General features: G+C 47.2%; 2 protein-coding genes across 3 annotated transcripts in view; one reads left to right on the top strand and one right to left on the bottom strand.

Annotated features, from left to right (window-relative positions):
• Positions 1-1,508: 1,508 nt before the first annotated feature.
• On the top strand, positions 1,509-4,921 carry CCDC166 (coiled-coil domain containing 166). The gene has a single exon (XM_058178652.1). The coding sequence runs from the start codon at positions 3,425-3,427 to the stop codon at positions 4,406-4,408; it is 984 nt and encodes a 327-aa protein (XP_058034635.1). The 5' UTR covers positions 1,509-3,424; the 3' UTR covers positions 4,409-4,921.
• Positions 4,922-4,923: 2 nt separating this feature from the next.
• The window catches only part of MAPK15 (mitogen-activated protein kinase 15), a 30,816-nt gene continuing 19,334 nt past the window's right edge, over positions 4,924-16,405 (bottom strand). For both annotated transcript variants that reach the window (XM_058178650.1, XM_058178651.1), the window contains 6 exons: positions 16,168-16,305; positions 15,947-16,052; positions 11,063-11,327; positions 10,534-10,625; positions 7,522-7,662; positions 4,924-7,196 (listed from right to left, as the gene is read on the bottom strand). In XM_058178650.1, coding sequence (XP_058034633.1) covers positions 6,981-7,196; positions 7,522-7,662; positions 10,534-10,625; positions 11,063-11,327; positions 15,947-16,052; positions 16,168-16,305 — 958 coding nt within the window. In that variant the 3' untranslated portion in view covers positions 4,924-6,980. The remainder of the gene's footprint in view (positions 7,197-7,521; positions 7,663-10,533; positions 10,626-11,062; positions 11,328-15,946; positions 16,053-16,167; positions 16,306-16,405) is intronic.

Consider the following 16,405-nt stretch of genomic DNA (forward strand, 5'->3'; position numbering starts at 1 on the left):
TGATCTAACTGGTTTGTTTACAGATTAATAACCCCATTCTATGGTTTCACGATAACTGTTATCTCATGTGAACACAGCCGCTGTGTTCTTATGTAGTTTATATAAGTAAAGCGATTGCTTAAAGCTGACAAATTCAACAGCTGCTTAGTTCATCATGGCATTTTCCATTCGTTTGACACTCAAGAAGTTTATTCTGCCTATGAAACGGATAAACAGAGTTGGAAGGGTCCTGGTAGGTCATCTAGTCCAACCCTCTGACCAAGAGGGAGACTGTTAAGGGTAATCTGGGTTCACAACCAAGGTTGTGGACTGTTGAGCATGAAAACGACTGAGACTGGTTGTATACAATAACAGTCACTTGCAGACAAACTGGGGTTTGATAGTCCTTTACTTTTAGGGAAAAAACAAAGACAAAGTCCAAAAACAATCCAGGTCATACACATATAAAGCCAGTCAGGGATGTTACAAATATCAAGTCTTCTTACCAACGTAGACTTGCACAACAAACGAGGTCTTCTTTCAGTTCGGCAAAACACAGTTCAATTCACAACAGTCAGTATCTTGAGGAATCAGTAACTAGCCATGATCAAGCAACGATCATAAAGCTCAAATATACGGTTGCAGCATGTCATTAGGTTACAATGCTGTAGCGTCCTTGTAGATTCCCCACAAGCCATAATTTAGTAGTCCTTTTATACATTGGCTACAGAGCTCAACCAATCGGGATGCTTGCATGATGCAGCACAGCCTTAAAGCAATATCATGCCTTTCTACAAAAATACATAGTTAGTTTATATATTGTCTGGCCAACTAGTTAGGCAAATAACAATTTCCTGACAGAGATGCTACACTAACACCAGCGGTATCAAACTCGATTTCATTGAGGGCCGTATCAAGGTTGTGTTTGACCTTGGAGGACCGGGGTGGGTGTGGTCATTGTGGTAATTTGAAACAGACTCAAGATGCATTTTCCCCCCTTTGTGTTCGAAACAGTTATTCCAGACAAAGGGAAATTTACTTTCTGGCACAAATAGTCTCAATTCCATAATATAGAGATTAAAGACATGTAGAGTCCCCAGCTGCTATGGGTTTTGACTCTTTTGTATAGGAGGAGATCTAAATATGTGCATAATATTGTCAGAACAGAGATGTTCAAAAGCCTAATGTAAGATAACCTAAACAACATCCAAGGTATTATACTTATACTTACTGGGTTGAATGATAAATTAACATTTAGAACCTTCAAATACTTTAAAACAAAACAATTCATTTCTCTTTAATTCATCCATATCTCCTTTTTTGTCTTCTTTGTTTATTAATCCGTCTGCCTTATTTATGGCATTTTTCCATCACCAAATAACGAAATTGTACACTCTTCGTTATTGCTTGGCCAATATCAACTCAGGTTTCCCTTTTCCCTGTTGAATCTGTCCTTTGAAACATTAAGTAACTCTATATAGAATACTTTACCTGACCCTCCCATTTTTCATTTTTTATAGAGTTCTTTGAAACCATTAAAATTTTATTCTGGATATCCATTGTAAAGAACACTGTACAAACACAACAAAATCATCATGATGTATTGTTAAAGGTCTAGAAAGATTCAGAAAATATGCATGCTGCATGGAAACATTTCCAGGTCCATTTGGCCTTCAACTGAACAAACAATTAAATCTCACTGACTTCACTGAGTTTTATGCATACCTGATAAAAGATGCCTTCTATCTGCCACATTTGCATATTGTCCAGTCATCATGTGATTTGATTTTGACTCTGTGTGTTCTGTAAATTTGGCCATTTGTGCTTTACATATTAAATCACAATTTAGAAATAAGTGCTGGACATTTTCACATGACATACTGCATAAAAAAAAATCTTATAGCTTGTGCGTACTGCCATATCCTACATCCAATCGTTTTCTGTATTTAAAATTTTTAGGCTCACTATATTGTTTACAAACCATTATGGGAGAGAAAACACAATCCAGTTGTAAGTCAAAAACAAACAAATTACATTACAGCCACAGATTAGAAACTGTATGCATAACAACTGTGCTCTGGGCAGCGATACTAGAAAAATGAATTTAACCTAAAGAAAAGAGAACTTAAACTAAATGTCACTTGGAATTTGAAGAGGACACAGCCTAAGATATTAAATCCCTTCCAGAGAAGGTGGAAACTATTATGCAAACCCCACCTTAGAAGCTGGATTTTCTGCATTCTTATCTTGCTACCTGTGCCTGTCTTGTGAAATATATAGTGCTAATTATGCAGATACTTTGGAACCTTTGTGCCTGCTGATTAGAATAGGAGCCGCTTGGCTCTGGTCTGCTGGAACTGACTGCATTTCAGCAACTGAAAGCAGCATTAACTAAGAAACCCTGCCTGATTTATCTCCCAATTTTTTGGTGACTGATGCCAGTCCTGTGGGACTGAGTACCACGTTATTACAGATTCTGGTAGATCAAAGTTGCCTGTTGTGAATGGCAACCATTCACATTCTTCTCTGGAAAAACCTGTGAAATTATGGGAAATTCTAAATTAATTCTAATCCATTTGTGTTGCTCGATGATCACAAATCACTCGTGTTCATGCTTCATTCAGCTAAAGGCACATTTTGCCATCTCACCTCCAACTGCCTCAGTTGGAGAATGCAACCTTATGATCTTGTTATTCAGCACATTTCTGGAAAAATGAATGGAGCTGATTCCTTATCACATTTTCTATTATTTATCTTGGGATCACTTACTGGTGAAGGGGTACTTTCAGCATTGATTTATGTGTGATGACTTTTGAGGCATTATTATTATTATTAAAAGAATACCTTGTTTCTCAGAAACCTTGTTTGAGGTTTTGAAAGAGAATTATGAAAGAGGCTTTCATAAATCTTTGATTTATGAGCAAATCCAACAAGTGAGCCTGAAACAAATCTTGCTCAGCTGTGGCCGCTGAAGCATGTTGTTATTGAACTTAAGTGATTGCTTGTCATGTTGTTCAAAGGACAAAAAACTTAGGTGAAGTAATTATTACTACGGGAGAGAAAGAGTCACAATTCATCTTGCTAGGTTAGCAAAAGTTGAAAGCTTCTGAATAAATACAAATTCTTCATCTGAAAGAGAAATCAAATGCTTGGGTATAGGATGGGAGTAAATTAGAACAGGTTCCAAGAAGTTGGGGAGTTTTTGTGACTTTGCCCATTTTGATGCAAGGCAGAAGGCTTTTGCTTCTCTCTATAACTTGGTGAGGCAAGACTGACCCTCAGGAGCAATATAACTCAAACCCCCCCCACTCCAGGGGGCTCTGGGTGCCTTAAAACGTCATTACTAACAGCCTGTGAATCTCTAGATGTGATCCTGGATGTGACCGTTTGCCATTCTCATTCTGTTTCAACAGCATTTGAAAGTCTGCCCTTTGGCCTAACTGAGATGGCCCCAAAGAAAAAGCCCAAAGGGAAGAAGGGCAAAGGCAAGGATGGGACTGTGAGTCCTTCAAGTGCTGCACCTTTTGTGAGTGAGAAGGAGCAGCGTTTGCAGAAGGAACTTGACACCCTCTCCGAACACATCGTAACCTACTCTCAGCGGCTGCGGCACTTCCAGTCAGATAACGAGTACTTAGACAAGGAAGCCCAGCAGGTCCGAGAGGCCAGCAAGGTCTACCTTTCTTACTTAACCCGGAGAACCCTCCGTTGTCAGAATGCCATCATTTCCCTGAATGACCAGAATCGGTTTGACCTTTCTCAGATCCAGAAGCAGAAAGCAGAGGTGGCTGCTCAGTATGCAGAAAGAGAGAGGGAGGTGAGGCGCCAGCTCATTGAGCTGGAAAACAAGCTCTTCCTCCTCAACAAGGAAGTGGCTGAACTGCAGCCCTGGCAGGATCTGCAGCTTCGGCATCTGACCCAGATACGAGACCTGGAGAAGGAGCTGCTGATCACCAAAATACAGCACGCAGAGCAGATGCACCGAGTCAAGAGCCGTTTCCTTCACCAGGCAGCCGAATATGAGATGAACGCTGAGCAGAAGGTCCAAATTCTGGCCAAGCTGGCAGAGGAGGCAGCGGTACGCAGTCTAATCCAACACACCAAGCAAGTGAAAGCCGACAACTGGAGTCTGCAGAATGAGCTGCTGAGCCTCATTAAGCAAGCCCAAATGCTCAAGGCTTTTCTGAGTCACTTGCGGGAGCAGCAGCAGCGACTTTTTCAAGAACACCAGTGCAGGCAAGACCTCGCACGCAGGCGCTCCTGGCTGCAGCAGCATGGTGGCTCTCGCCAGGTTGTCACTGCCGGCTCCAGTTTTCGTTGCACCCCACCAGCCAAGGGCAAGCTTGCCTCCTCTTCCACTCCAGGAGCCCTCCCAAGCAGCTACAAGCCAGAAAGGATGGCCGCACCTCCCTTTCCCACACTCAGTGCCTAAAGGCCCACCGCTGAGGGGGGGGGGTGTTTCCCTCTCCTGGCCCCTGAAGCCAGCCACAGCTGCCCACGGGTGGGATGGCCTTTCACTTCCGTTTCTTTCCCAGATGAGGATCCAGGCAGCTCTCTTCCTGGAAAGCAGCACCTGAGATGCTTATGCTAGTGAGGCTGAGCTGACACCCACAGGCGGGGCCACTCTTACCTTCGGGGGTGTTGGCAACATAGTATTTTATAGCTGTTTATTCTAAATGTACTGGGGTTATATTGATCCTTGGTTTTATTGCACGTTTCCCTGACAAATTGTATAGTGAGAGAGATCACAGAAACCAATGTTAAAATAAATGTTATTTTTAAAACTTCCATCATTTGGGGCTACACTTTGGAGAAAGGTTTAGGAAATGCTACAGATAAATATGTGATGGCACAGACCCATTGTGCAAGTTTTAATATGCAGATTAGATGCCAGACCCACTGACAGATCCTGCTTCTCCAAAACAAATTGCTTCTTTTCTGCATTTGGCAAGCGCATATTATAGAAATGGACCACCAGGTTTCCAAGAGCCCGTTCTTAGAGCACCTCCGTCATTTCCAGAGGGTTTAGGACAACTCACCATGGCACAATTCAATGCTGGATAACTCAAGAGGGACAATGAATTGCAGCGTGCCTCGTCTCACTTTAGCTTTGAATCTTCTCACCACTGTGAGGCCTGTTGGTACAGTGGCAAGAATGCCGTATTGCAGGCTGAACCCATTGCCAGAGGCTTGATTTTGACCAGCTCAAGGTTGACTTAGCTTTCTATCCTTCCGTGGTTGGTGACAGGACCCAAATTGTTGGGGGCAAGAGGCTGACTCTGTAAACCACTTAGAGTGGACTGTAAAGAACTGTGAAGTGGTATATAAGTCTATTACTATTACTTCTCAAGTTAGAAACCCTCAAGTTTGGGGTGAGCTAGAGCATGGTGTGCACCATTCACTTATCCCTCTCTTGTGTTAAACCTGCATTGAATTGTTCCATGGTGAGTCGGCAGAGGTGAGACACCTGCAAGTTGTCCCATTCCGATCTTCAGGAAGCTGGGCCAGAAATTCCTCATTTTGTGCTTGGATCTCCCTCTGTAAGCCTCCTCCCGCCCTCAGGAGCAACTTCCCTGATGTCCAAGTATTGGAAGAGCGTCTGTGGTCTTTGCTTCTTTAGACTAAACACGTCCAGTTTGTAGGAAGGTAAGGTAGTTTGTTCCTTGACACTTCTTCTCCCCCTTGGCCACCTGATTTCCAGCTCTCCTAGGCCGGGACCATCTGGGATCCTTTCTCCTCCTTGCCAGAACCACAGCACCCCCCCCCCCCCCGCCCGCCCCAATGGAGTGCGCTGTGGCCTCTCAGCTGAAAGGACCCTGTTTCCGGCTGGCTGCACAGGTGACAGGAAAGCCAGGGCCATGCACTGCTGGAGAGCAGAGGTCTGGACAGTGGTCTATCCTGCCATAAAATGATTTCTGAGTGATCTTTGGATATAAAAAGAGCCCCCAAGGCCATTTATCCACAGCAAGACAGCCATTATGAAATGTGACTTTAGCAACTGAGCACTGGAGCCAATGACCCAGAGAGAGGACTGCCTTCGCTGTGCTGTATGGGTTTAAATGGCCTCCACCCATTCCCAGACAGAAGATAGCACTGGTCTTCAGCCTACATGACCCCTTCCCGCTGTAGGGATCTCTAGGCCGCTTCTCTCCATCATGCCTGGGGTTGATTCCCATGCAGGTGCCAGTAGGGGGCAACAATGGCATTATTGAGGAAGGGGACTCATAAAGACATCCCTGGCTAAATGCCCCCCCCCCCACATGTTCTGAGATCCCTCTCCCAGCCTCCCATGGGCCTGGGGCTCCTGCAGGATCAGATGGGAGAAAACACAGCAGAGCTCTTCAGAAAAGGTCCTGGGAAGCAGACAGCAGATGATCCGCAGCTGGGCAGGGACTCCAGCTGGGAACTAGCTCCGTGGTCAAGACCAGGGGTGAAATCCAGCAGGTTCTCACAGGTTCTGGAGAACTGGTAGTGGAAATTTTGAGCAGTTCAGAGAACCGGCAGATACCACCTCTGGGATGGGAATGGAGGTTTTGCAATATCCTTCCCCTGCCACGCCCACCAAGCCATGTCCACCAAGCCACACCCACAGAACTGGTAGTAAAAAAAATTGGATTTCACCATTGGTTAAGACCCACCCAGTGCCTGGGGTTCAAAACCCAGCCTACGCTAAATAAAAAATAGGCACTGCCGATTTTAATTCATGTAAAGGCTTTTATCTCAGAAGCTTTTTCGGAGAGAGGGAGGCTTGCTTTGATTGTGAGATCAACACACAGGCTGGCTAGCTGCGGTGTTTAAAAAAACCGGTAACTTGGCTAGAACCAGGCAATGGCTCACGTTACCCAAGGCTTCCTTCTCTCTTGGTGGATCCCAGTAATTTTGGGTCATGACGGCTCAAAACAGATGCGACTGAGTGGCACCCTCTGCCTGCCCTAGGGAGCCAGGAGGAGGAGGAGGCATGCCTGCCTGCCTCCCTCCCTACTGCAGGTGACCAGAGGCCACGTTCAGAGCTGCTGGGGGCTGAGGGCAAGCACTGGGTGAGAAACAGGCAGATTCTGGAGGGCAGACTTGCAGATGGTCCCATAGGACTGGGAGTAGCTGCCCAGGTGGGCCTTGGGGTCACCAGCTATTCCGACGTTTGCTGTAACCTGGAACATTTTCTTGCATGGCTTCAGAAAGAAATGAGCTTCCCTGCCACGGGATTCAGGGTTCTGTGGATTCTGATAAGAGCAAAGAGGGAAGTTGAGGCTAAATCGAAGGGGCGAGTTGGGGCAGGCTCCTAAAAGATGGACAATTGGAAGACTGCGGCTGGCTCATTTAGTACAATCACATCCTGCATTCTTCCAGAAGCTCAAGGAAGAACGTAGCACTCTCCCCCACTGATCCCACACAACCACTGCCCAGGAAAGGAGATGTTTTCCCATCCCACCTGTCTGCCCCTCAGTTTTTTCTGGCCAGGAAAAGTGATCCTGGGCCATCTCAGAGGAGCCCTCCAGCTGGAAGGCAGCCAAGCCCAGGACTATGGGTCAGGACAATTTCACTCACCAGCCCTGTGGCAGCCCTGCTGGGAACGCCTCCCTTCCTCATCAGATGCTGGTTGAGGGCTGCTTCCTGAGCCTGGCTGAGTAACGAAAGAGGCTTGAAGGGGGACGCAGCCTGGCTTTTTGCCCCCGGCCCCTTCGGCACCTGTTGAGGCAGATGACAGAGAGATGGAGCTCAAGCGGGACTCCTAGATTCATCTACTCACTGCATCGGTGCATGACTCTGAACTGAAACAAGTCCACTGGCCTGGCCTCACACAACTCCCCCAGCAGCACCCAGGTTAAAGGAAACCCAACGCAGCCCCACCGAACAAAGGAGCAGACAAAGAGCATTCTTTGCTTTGCAGGCAGCCCGTCCAAGGACAGAAACACCTGAAAGCTGATGGTCAGCACGCGGGGCTCCTTTTGCACTCAGGCTGGCTAAGAGTTGAGATGCTCCTTCAAGAAGACCCTGTGAGATTGGGATGCAATCGGGTGAAATCCGACCAGTTTGGATTGGTTCAGCTGAACCGGTAGCGGACATTTGGCCTGGGTCACCGAAACAGTAGCGACTGCTAGTTGGCTGGCCACACCCCCGAACTGGTCGCCCGGTCGCCGCTCGCTTGCCCCACCCAGTCTCTGCTCTACAGCTTGCCTGCCTGCCTGCCTGCCTGAAGCGCTGCGCCCCAACTGAGCGGCCCTTATGTGCCTGCCAGGTAAGCCTGCAAGTCGCGACCTAGCTAGCTGCCCCTGCTCCCACCCCTGACCATCCCAGCCTGCCTCCCCTACTCCATTACCCTGGCCCACAGCCCTGACATGCTTGCCTGCCTTCCACATGGTCTTCCCAGCGTCCCCGTGTCCAGCTTGCAAAGGCAGGCAAGTGGAAGACCACATGGAAGGCAAGCAAGCATGTTGGGGCCACCCAGTTGCAGAGAAGGGAGCTAGCAGCCTACTCCCTTCCCCGCAGCCCTGCCATGCTTCCCTGACTTCAACGCAGCGTTCCCAGCGGTCCCCATGGCCAGGCCCACTTGCGAAGATCTCCCCATCTCCATTTTCTGTGCTCACAGCCCCGACATGCTTGCCTGCCTCCCATGCAGCCTTCCGGCATCCCCATGGGCAGCTTGCGAAGGCAGGCAAACAAGCCTGGCCACAGAGACCACCAGGAAGGCCATGTAGAAGGCAGGCAAGTATGTCGGGGCCGCCCGGCTGTGGGGAAGGGAGCTAGCAGCCTACACCTCTCCCCACAGCCCTGCCATGCTTGCCTGCCTTACACGTGGCGTTCCCAGCGGTCCCCCATGCCCGCTTGCCTTACGAGATTGGCCTCCAGCCACAGCCTGTCCAGTGAGTGGCCATCTGGGCCTTAGCAGAAACGCCACTGATGCACTGGGGCTGAAAGGGGCAGCAGTGGCGTCGGTACTCCGGGAGGGTGGGCAGATGTCCCAGGGAGGCACATGCAGTGCGCAGCCCCAGGACATCCGCCTGCCCTCCTGGAGCACCGACGTTTGCTTTCTTCCTTCTCCACCTGGGCAGCCTGGGGAGCCCGGGCAGATGTCCCGGGGCTGCACCGCAGCAGACCAGAAGTCTTGGCCCCAGCGGCGGTGTCTCCCCCGAGGGCAGCCCGTCAACTCCATTGGGATGGGAATGCTGAATATGCTGATGGAAGCGCGACAGATCTAGGCCAATGCTGGTGGTGAGGGAGGGAGACCTGCTGCACTTGGTCAAAGAGCTGGCTCGGGGGGACATGGCGAGGCTCACTCGCCTTTTGGGCCAGGCATGCTCAGCTTCCTTGGGGCCTTTGGATGACTGTCATCCACTTGCCTTCTCCTCCACCTTGGGTCCCGCTGCCCACATCCAGCCCATGATGGGGGATGCGCCGTTTCTAGGCAGCACCGCCTGCCCTCCTGTCTTCCTTCTCCCACCGCCACCGCTGTTCAGAGTAGGTGTGCATGTGTGTGAGAGAGAGAGCGTGTGTGTGTGTATATGAGAGAGAGAGAGAGAGAGAGAAGAAAAAAGGAAGGAAGGGAGGGAGGGAGGAAGGAAGGAAGAAAAAGAAAGAAAGAAAAAGGGAGGGAGGGGGAGAGAGAGAGAGAGAAAGAAGAGGAAGGAAGCACCACAAACCCTTGCACTAGACATGGCTTCAGAAAACGCTTTGAAACAGCACAGCAATCTAGGGCTGGAAGGGATCTCGGAGGTCATCTAGTCCAACCCCCTGCTGCAGCAGGAAACCTTCCATCGTCTGGATTATTTTGGTGCCTCTAACAGAGGAAAGTTGCCAGAAAGGAGAAGGAGTTTACTAGGACAAGGCTGCCATGCAGAGGAAGGCAGAAATAGTCCTTGATTTATGACCACAATTGAGCCCAAAATTTTGGTTGCTAAGCAAGAACGTTGTTAAGTGAGTTTCACCACATTTTATTCAATCAATAACATCTCCTGGCTCTAACAGTGAGTGACATGACTGACGTCAAGTTGGCCATGCCCAACTAGTCACATGACCATCAAGCCACACCTACCCAGTCACATGACCATCAAGCCACGCCAAACAAGCCATGCCCACAGAACCAGTAGGGAAAATTTTTGGATTTCACCATTGGGTGCAATGGCTTTTATGTGCACGCCCCTTAGCCATCACCTGAGTAATCATTTTGTGAGGTAGAGCTTCTCACTTTCTGCTTCCAAGGGGACGGTGTGCAACCCAAGAGGAAGGGAGGACAGAAGGCTAAACAAATTCTTGAGTGGCTATGCAGGGGAGGCCCGTCTGGGGTGCAACATGAAGGAAGCTCTGGGCCCCCTTCTTGGAAGCCCCTCTGAACAGTTCCTACGAGCCGAGAACCCTTGATCAACAGGAGGAAAACTTGGCAGCACGCTGGAATCAAAATGAGAGGGAGCCAGGAGGATCTGCTCGGGTGAAGCATGCCAGCCCCCAGACAGCGTGGCAACTGGAAAGGACCTCCTGCAAGGCCTGGGAGTTCCTGTGGTCCTGGTGGAGGCCTGCAATCCTGGAAGGTCTAGATCAAGAGCAAGAGGCAGAGCGACTCACGTCCCAAATAGCGGAGGTGTCCGCTGCTCTCCGATACTGCCGAAGGCGGGAGGGAGGCGGACCCATCGCCACGTTGCCAGCAGGCAGGAAATCTTTGGAATGGGGAGAAACATGAAAAAGAGAGAGAGATGGGTAAATCACAGGCAGGAATAGACAACCTGAAGCTCCATACCCATCTGCACTATTCAGATGACCCTGAGGGCACAGATAAACCTCAGAGTGGCCTCAATGACTCTCAGAAAGAGTGTTAACAACCAGATGACTGCAAGGAATAGAAATTCTTCCGTTCTCCACCATTTAGTCAGAACTGAAGAAGTTTCTTGGATGAGAAGTGAAACATCTTCAAAGAAAAAAAAACAAAATCTAGTCGCCTTTTGAAAAAGCACTTTTTAAAATGTAATTTAAAAGATGTAATTTAAATTACATCTTAAATGTAATTAATCTATCCACTGAAATATGTATTCATTTGTGGCAGGAAGGCGGATTCTTGCAAAATTTTAGTATACCCTTGCAAGGAGAATGCACTTACTTTGGGCAGCTGCATTAACAGTAGGACTGCAGATTGTGGAGCTGAACTTTGGCTTTGGGCAAGGGTTCCTTGACTCATTTGCTCTCCGCTGGGAAGCTGCCACAAGAGGTGGAGGAGACCCATAGGATGGAAGAGGCTGTGTCCCTCCCTTCATCGGACAGTGGGCTCTGAGAGGGGAACTGGCATCTGTGGAACCAGACGGAAGAGGAACTCCCTGAAGGAGCTGCTTCTGAGCTTGACTACTGGCCTTCCATTCCAAGATTAACTGGAAAGAAGAGAAAGAGAGAGTGAGTGAGTGAGTGAGTGAGGAAGGGAGGAAGGTAGGTAGGTAGGTAGGTGACAGGAATAGCCAACACTCCAGGAGATAGGCTTAAGATACAGAAGGAACTTGACAGACTAGAACGGGCACTATCTAACAAAATGAAATTCAATGGTGAAAAAAAGTAATTAAGGTTCTAGGCAAGAAAACTAAATGCAGTACCTGGCTCAATAGTAGTAACTATGAGGGGGATCTTGGAATCCTAGTAGACAATCAATATGAGCTAGTAGTGTGTGGCGGCAGCCAAAAAACCCAATGCAATCCTAGGCTGCATTAACAGAGGGATAGACTCAAGATCACGCAAAGTGTTAGTACCACTTTATAATGCCTTGGTAAGGCCACATTATTGCATCCAGTTTTGGTCGCCACAATGTAAAAAAAGAGGTTGAGACTCTAGAAAGAGTGCAGAGAAGAGCAACAAAGATGATTAGGGGACTGGAGGCTAGAATAGAATAGAATAGAATAGAATAGAATAGAATAGAATAGAATTTTTTATTGGCCAAGTGTGACTGGACACACAAGGAATTTGCCTTGGTGCATATGCTCTCAGTGTACATAAAAGAAAAGATACCTTCGTCAAGGTACAACACTTACAACACTTAATGATAGTCAAAGGGTACAAATAAGTAATCTATCAATATCAGTATAAATCATAAGGATACAAGCAACAAAGTTACAGTCATAAGTGGAAGGAGATGGGTGATGGGAACGATGAGAAAATTAATAGTAGTGCAGATTTAGTAAATAGTTTGACAGTGTTGAGGGAATTATTTGTTTAGCAGAGTGATGGCGTTTGGGGAAAAAACTGTTCTTGTGTCTAGTTGTTCTGGTGTGCAGTGCTCTATAGTGTCGTTTTGAGGGTAGGAGTTGAAACAGTTTTTGTCCAGGATGTGAGGTATCTGTAAGTATTTTCACAGCCCTCTTTTTGACTCGTGCAGTATACAGGTCCTCAATGGAAGGCAGGTTGGTAGCCATGTTTTTTTCTGCAGTTCTAATTATCCTCTGAAGTCTGTGTCTGTCTTATTGGGTTGCAGAACCAACCAGACAGTTATAGAGGTGCGGATGACAGACTCAATAATTCCTCTGTAGAACTGGATCAGCAGCTCCTTGGGCAGTTTGAGCTTACTGAGTTGGCACAGAAAGAACATTCTTTGTTGTCCTTTTTTGATGAAGTTTTTGATGTCCATTTTAGATCTTGCGATATGGTAGAACCTAGAAATTTGAAGGTTTCTACTGTTGATACTGTGTTGTCTAGTATTGTGAGAGGTGGAAGTATGGAAGGGTTTCTCCTAAAGTCTACCACCCTTTCTACGGTTTTGAGTGTGTTCAGTTCCAGATTGTTCCGGTCGCACCACGAGGCTAGTCGTTCAACCTCCCATCTGTATGCGGATTCATCATTGTCTTGAATGAGACCGATCACTGTTGTGTCATCTGCATACTTCAGTAGTTTAACAGAATGGTTGCTGGAATTGTCTAGTTTAATGAAAAGAAGGACTAGGGGTGATGTAATAGCAGTATTCCAATATCTCAGGGACTGCCACAAAGAAGAGGGAGTCAAGCTATTCTTCAAAGCATCTGAGGGCAGGACAAAAAGCAATGGTTGGAAACTAATCAAGGAGAGAAGCAACCTAGAACTAAGGAGAAATTTCCCGACAGAACAATTAACCAGTGGAACGACTTGCTTCCAGAAGCATTGTGAATGCTCCAATACTGGAAGTTTTTAATAAGAGATTAGACAATCATGGTATAGGGCAGGGATGGCGAACCTTTTCGGCACCGAGTGCCCAAACCAGAATACACGTGTGTTCACACCAGAGCACCAGAAACCCAAAGACCGTCTGGCTGGTGTGCATGCAGGCGACGGCCAGCTGGTGTTAGGGTTTCTGGTGCACATCTGCGCGCCTGCCAGCTGGTCTTCGCATGGGCTAGTGCGCTAGAAACCTGAAGACCAGCAGCCAGCGCGCGCATGCGCACCAGCCAGCTGGTCTTTTGGTGTCCGGCTTTCTGGTGCTCTGGCGTGCGCGAAGACCAGCTGGCCGGCATGCATGCCCACAGAGGACTCTGCGTGCCACCTCTGGCACTCATGGGTATAGGATTTCCTGCCTCAGCAGTGGGTTGGACTAGAAGATCTCCAAGGTCCCTTCCAATTCTGTTATTCTAAGGGTCTCAAAACTTGCTTTTATTTATTTTATTTTATTTTATTTATTGTTTATATTTATATACCGCCCTATCTCCCAAAGGACTCAAGGCCAAAGGAGCCAAGGTAACATGACAGGGAGAATTAAAACTGTACTTGTACTGGAAATTCTAAAAAGGGAGGAGAAAGAGAAGGGCGTAAAGTCAAGGAAGCTCTTCAGACTAATGCCACCATTTGTATGTAGAACATAAAACATAAAATCATAGAGTGGAAGGGACCTCAGAGGTCTAGCCCAACCCCCTGCACAAGGCAGGATATCTTATACCATCCCGGTCAAATGGCTGTTCAGTTTATTTATAAAAAAACCTCCAGTGCAAAGCACCCACAACTCCAGGAGGCAAACTGTTCCACTGATTCATTGTTCTTGCTGTCAGAAAATTTCTCCTTACTTCCACCCATTACATTTTCTCCTGCCCTCTGAGGTTTTGGAGAATAAGTCAATCCTCTCTTCTCTGTGACAGATCCTCAAGTACTGGAAGACAGTTATCATGTCCTTCCTAATCCTTATCTTTGATAGGCCAGGCATAGCTAGCTCCCTTAACCATCATACAATTTGGCCTCCAAGACCATTTTATCAGCTTTGTTGCTCGTGTCTGCATGTTTTTCAAGGATCTCAGATACTCTTTTCTGCATTGTAATGACCAGAACTGTATTCCAAGGGTAGCCTCACTAGCACACTTCTCTCTCCTCTCTTTTCTCTCTCTCTCCCTCCCACTCTCCAGTTTTGAGTCTATCTTCCAAAGTATTAGCAATTCTCCTCAGATTGGTGTCATCCGCAAATTTGATGAATCCCCTTCCTATCTCATCTACAGCTTTTAGGAAGATGCTGAAGAGCACTGGGCCCAGAACAGAACCTTGAGCAACCCCACTGGATGCTTCCCTCCATGGAATGTAGTTCCATTCAGGACATGCAGAATTATTCTATTTTACCAAGATGTAGGATATAGCTTATCAAATGCCCTACTGAAATCTATTACATCCACAGAATTTCCACTAATTTAGTCACTTTATAAAAGCTAAAGTTTCCCCTCGTACATAAGTGCTAGTCGTTCCCAACTCTAGGGGGTGGTACTCATCTCTGTTTCAAAGCCAAAGAGCCAGCGCTGTCCAAATACAGTGGTCATGTGGCTGACATGACTAAATGCCAAAGGCACACGGAACAATGTTACCTTCCCAACAAAGGTGGTCCCTATTTTTCTACTTGCATTTTTTATGTGCTTTCAAACTGTTAGGTTGGCAGAAGCTGGGACAAGTAATGGGAGCTTACCCCATTAGGGCATTAGGGATTCGAACTGCTGAACTGCCGACCTTTCGATCAACAAGCTCAGCGTCTTAGCCACTGAGCCACCGCATCCCTTAAAGTCACTTTATAAAGAAGGCAGTTACATTTGTTTGGCATGACTTGTTTTTAACAAACTCATGCTGGCTTCTAATAATCAACTTGTTCATTTCTGGATGCTCACAAATTTTCCACTTGGTTTTCTTTTCCAGGATTTCCCCAGGTATTGATGTCAAGTTGATTGGACTATAATTTCCTGGATCCATTTTATCCCCTTTTGTTGACTGGAACCACATCAGTTCTTTTCCAGTGCTCTGGCAGTTCCGCTGTGCTCCGGGAGCTCTCAAAGATTTCATTCATGGGATCCAAGATCACATCTGCCAATTCCTTCCACACCCTGGGGTATAAACCCTTAAAACTCAGTCAAGTTAGATGTTCTTTAGGCAATTCCTAAAGAATTGCATTCCTCTTTTGTCTCCCAATGTGCTGCTTTTGACAGGTTGGGCTATTTTTTCCTTTTGCATAAAGACAGATGTAAAAAAGGAATTGAACACTTTCATCTTCTCCCTGTTGCTCGTCACCTTCTTGCCATTTTTTCCAGCTGGTGGACTGACCATTTCCTTGACTTTCCTCTTGCTCCTTATATAGAAACCTTTATTTATAAGGAACTTTTTTGTTATTTTGGCATTTGTTGAAAGCTTACTTTGAGCCTTCCAGACTGTACTTGCAAACTCAAAACTACTCTTTGCTGATATTCTGCTCTAGTTACAAGCCCCTCTTTCCATCTATTATGTTTCTCCTTTTTAACCCTCAGCTCCTTGTGCAACCGAGCTGCTCATGTTTTTCTTTCTCTGAGGTATTTTGTTTGGGCCTTTGTTACCTTATTTTCGGTTTTCCAAGCATCCCAAACTGTTTTCCCCTCTGGATTTCCATCCATGAATCCTTCCTATTCTTTCTCTTAGTTTGTTGAAACCAGTTCTTAAAATCTAGAACAGTAGTCTAACTTTGTTCAGTTACCCTTGCCTGCATCAAGGTAAATCCCAAGAGAAGAATTAAAGGCCCCTCAGGGTCTGAGGGGCAGGGAATTACCTCATAAACTCGATTGCGATACTCAGCCACGGAGAGCTGCACATCATCAGCCAGAGGGAGGGTCACACTGTAGTCGAGAGCAGGCTCTTTGGCAGCACAGTGGAACCTACCGAGAAAAGGCCAAGTGAGGACAAGGCTGTCCGAGGCTGAAACAGGCACAGAAACAGCTTTGGCCATCTGAGAGGCCAGGTGACCATACCGAAGCTCCATGGAGTTCTCACCTCTGCACATAGGGGTGCTCCAGCGCCTCCTCTGCCGTTAGCCGCTTCTCGGGGTTAAATACCAAGAGCCGTTTCAGAAGATCCAGGGCCTGGGCAGGGGTGGAGGCAGGCATGAGCTCCTCCAGGGACAGCTGGGGCCTGCAGCCGGACAGAAAGCACACTGCAGTTCCGCTCCACAGAGCGCTCCCAGCCAGCCTTACCCGAGGCACTTACTGGGCTGAAAGAAGTGCCTCCTGGG

The sequence above is a fragment of the Ahaetulla prasina genome, chromosome 3, assembly GCF_028640845.1.
Source record: "Ahaetulla prasina isolate Xishuangbanna chromosome 3, ASM2864084v1, whole genome shotgun sequence".
NCBI lineage: Eukaryota > Metazoa > Chordata > Lepidosauria > Squamata > Colubridae > Ahaetulla > Ahaetulla prasina.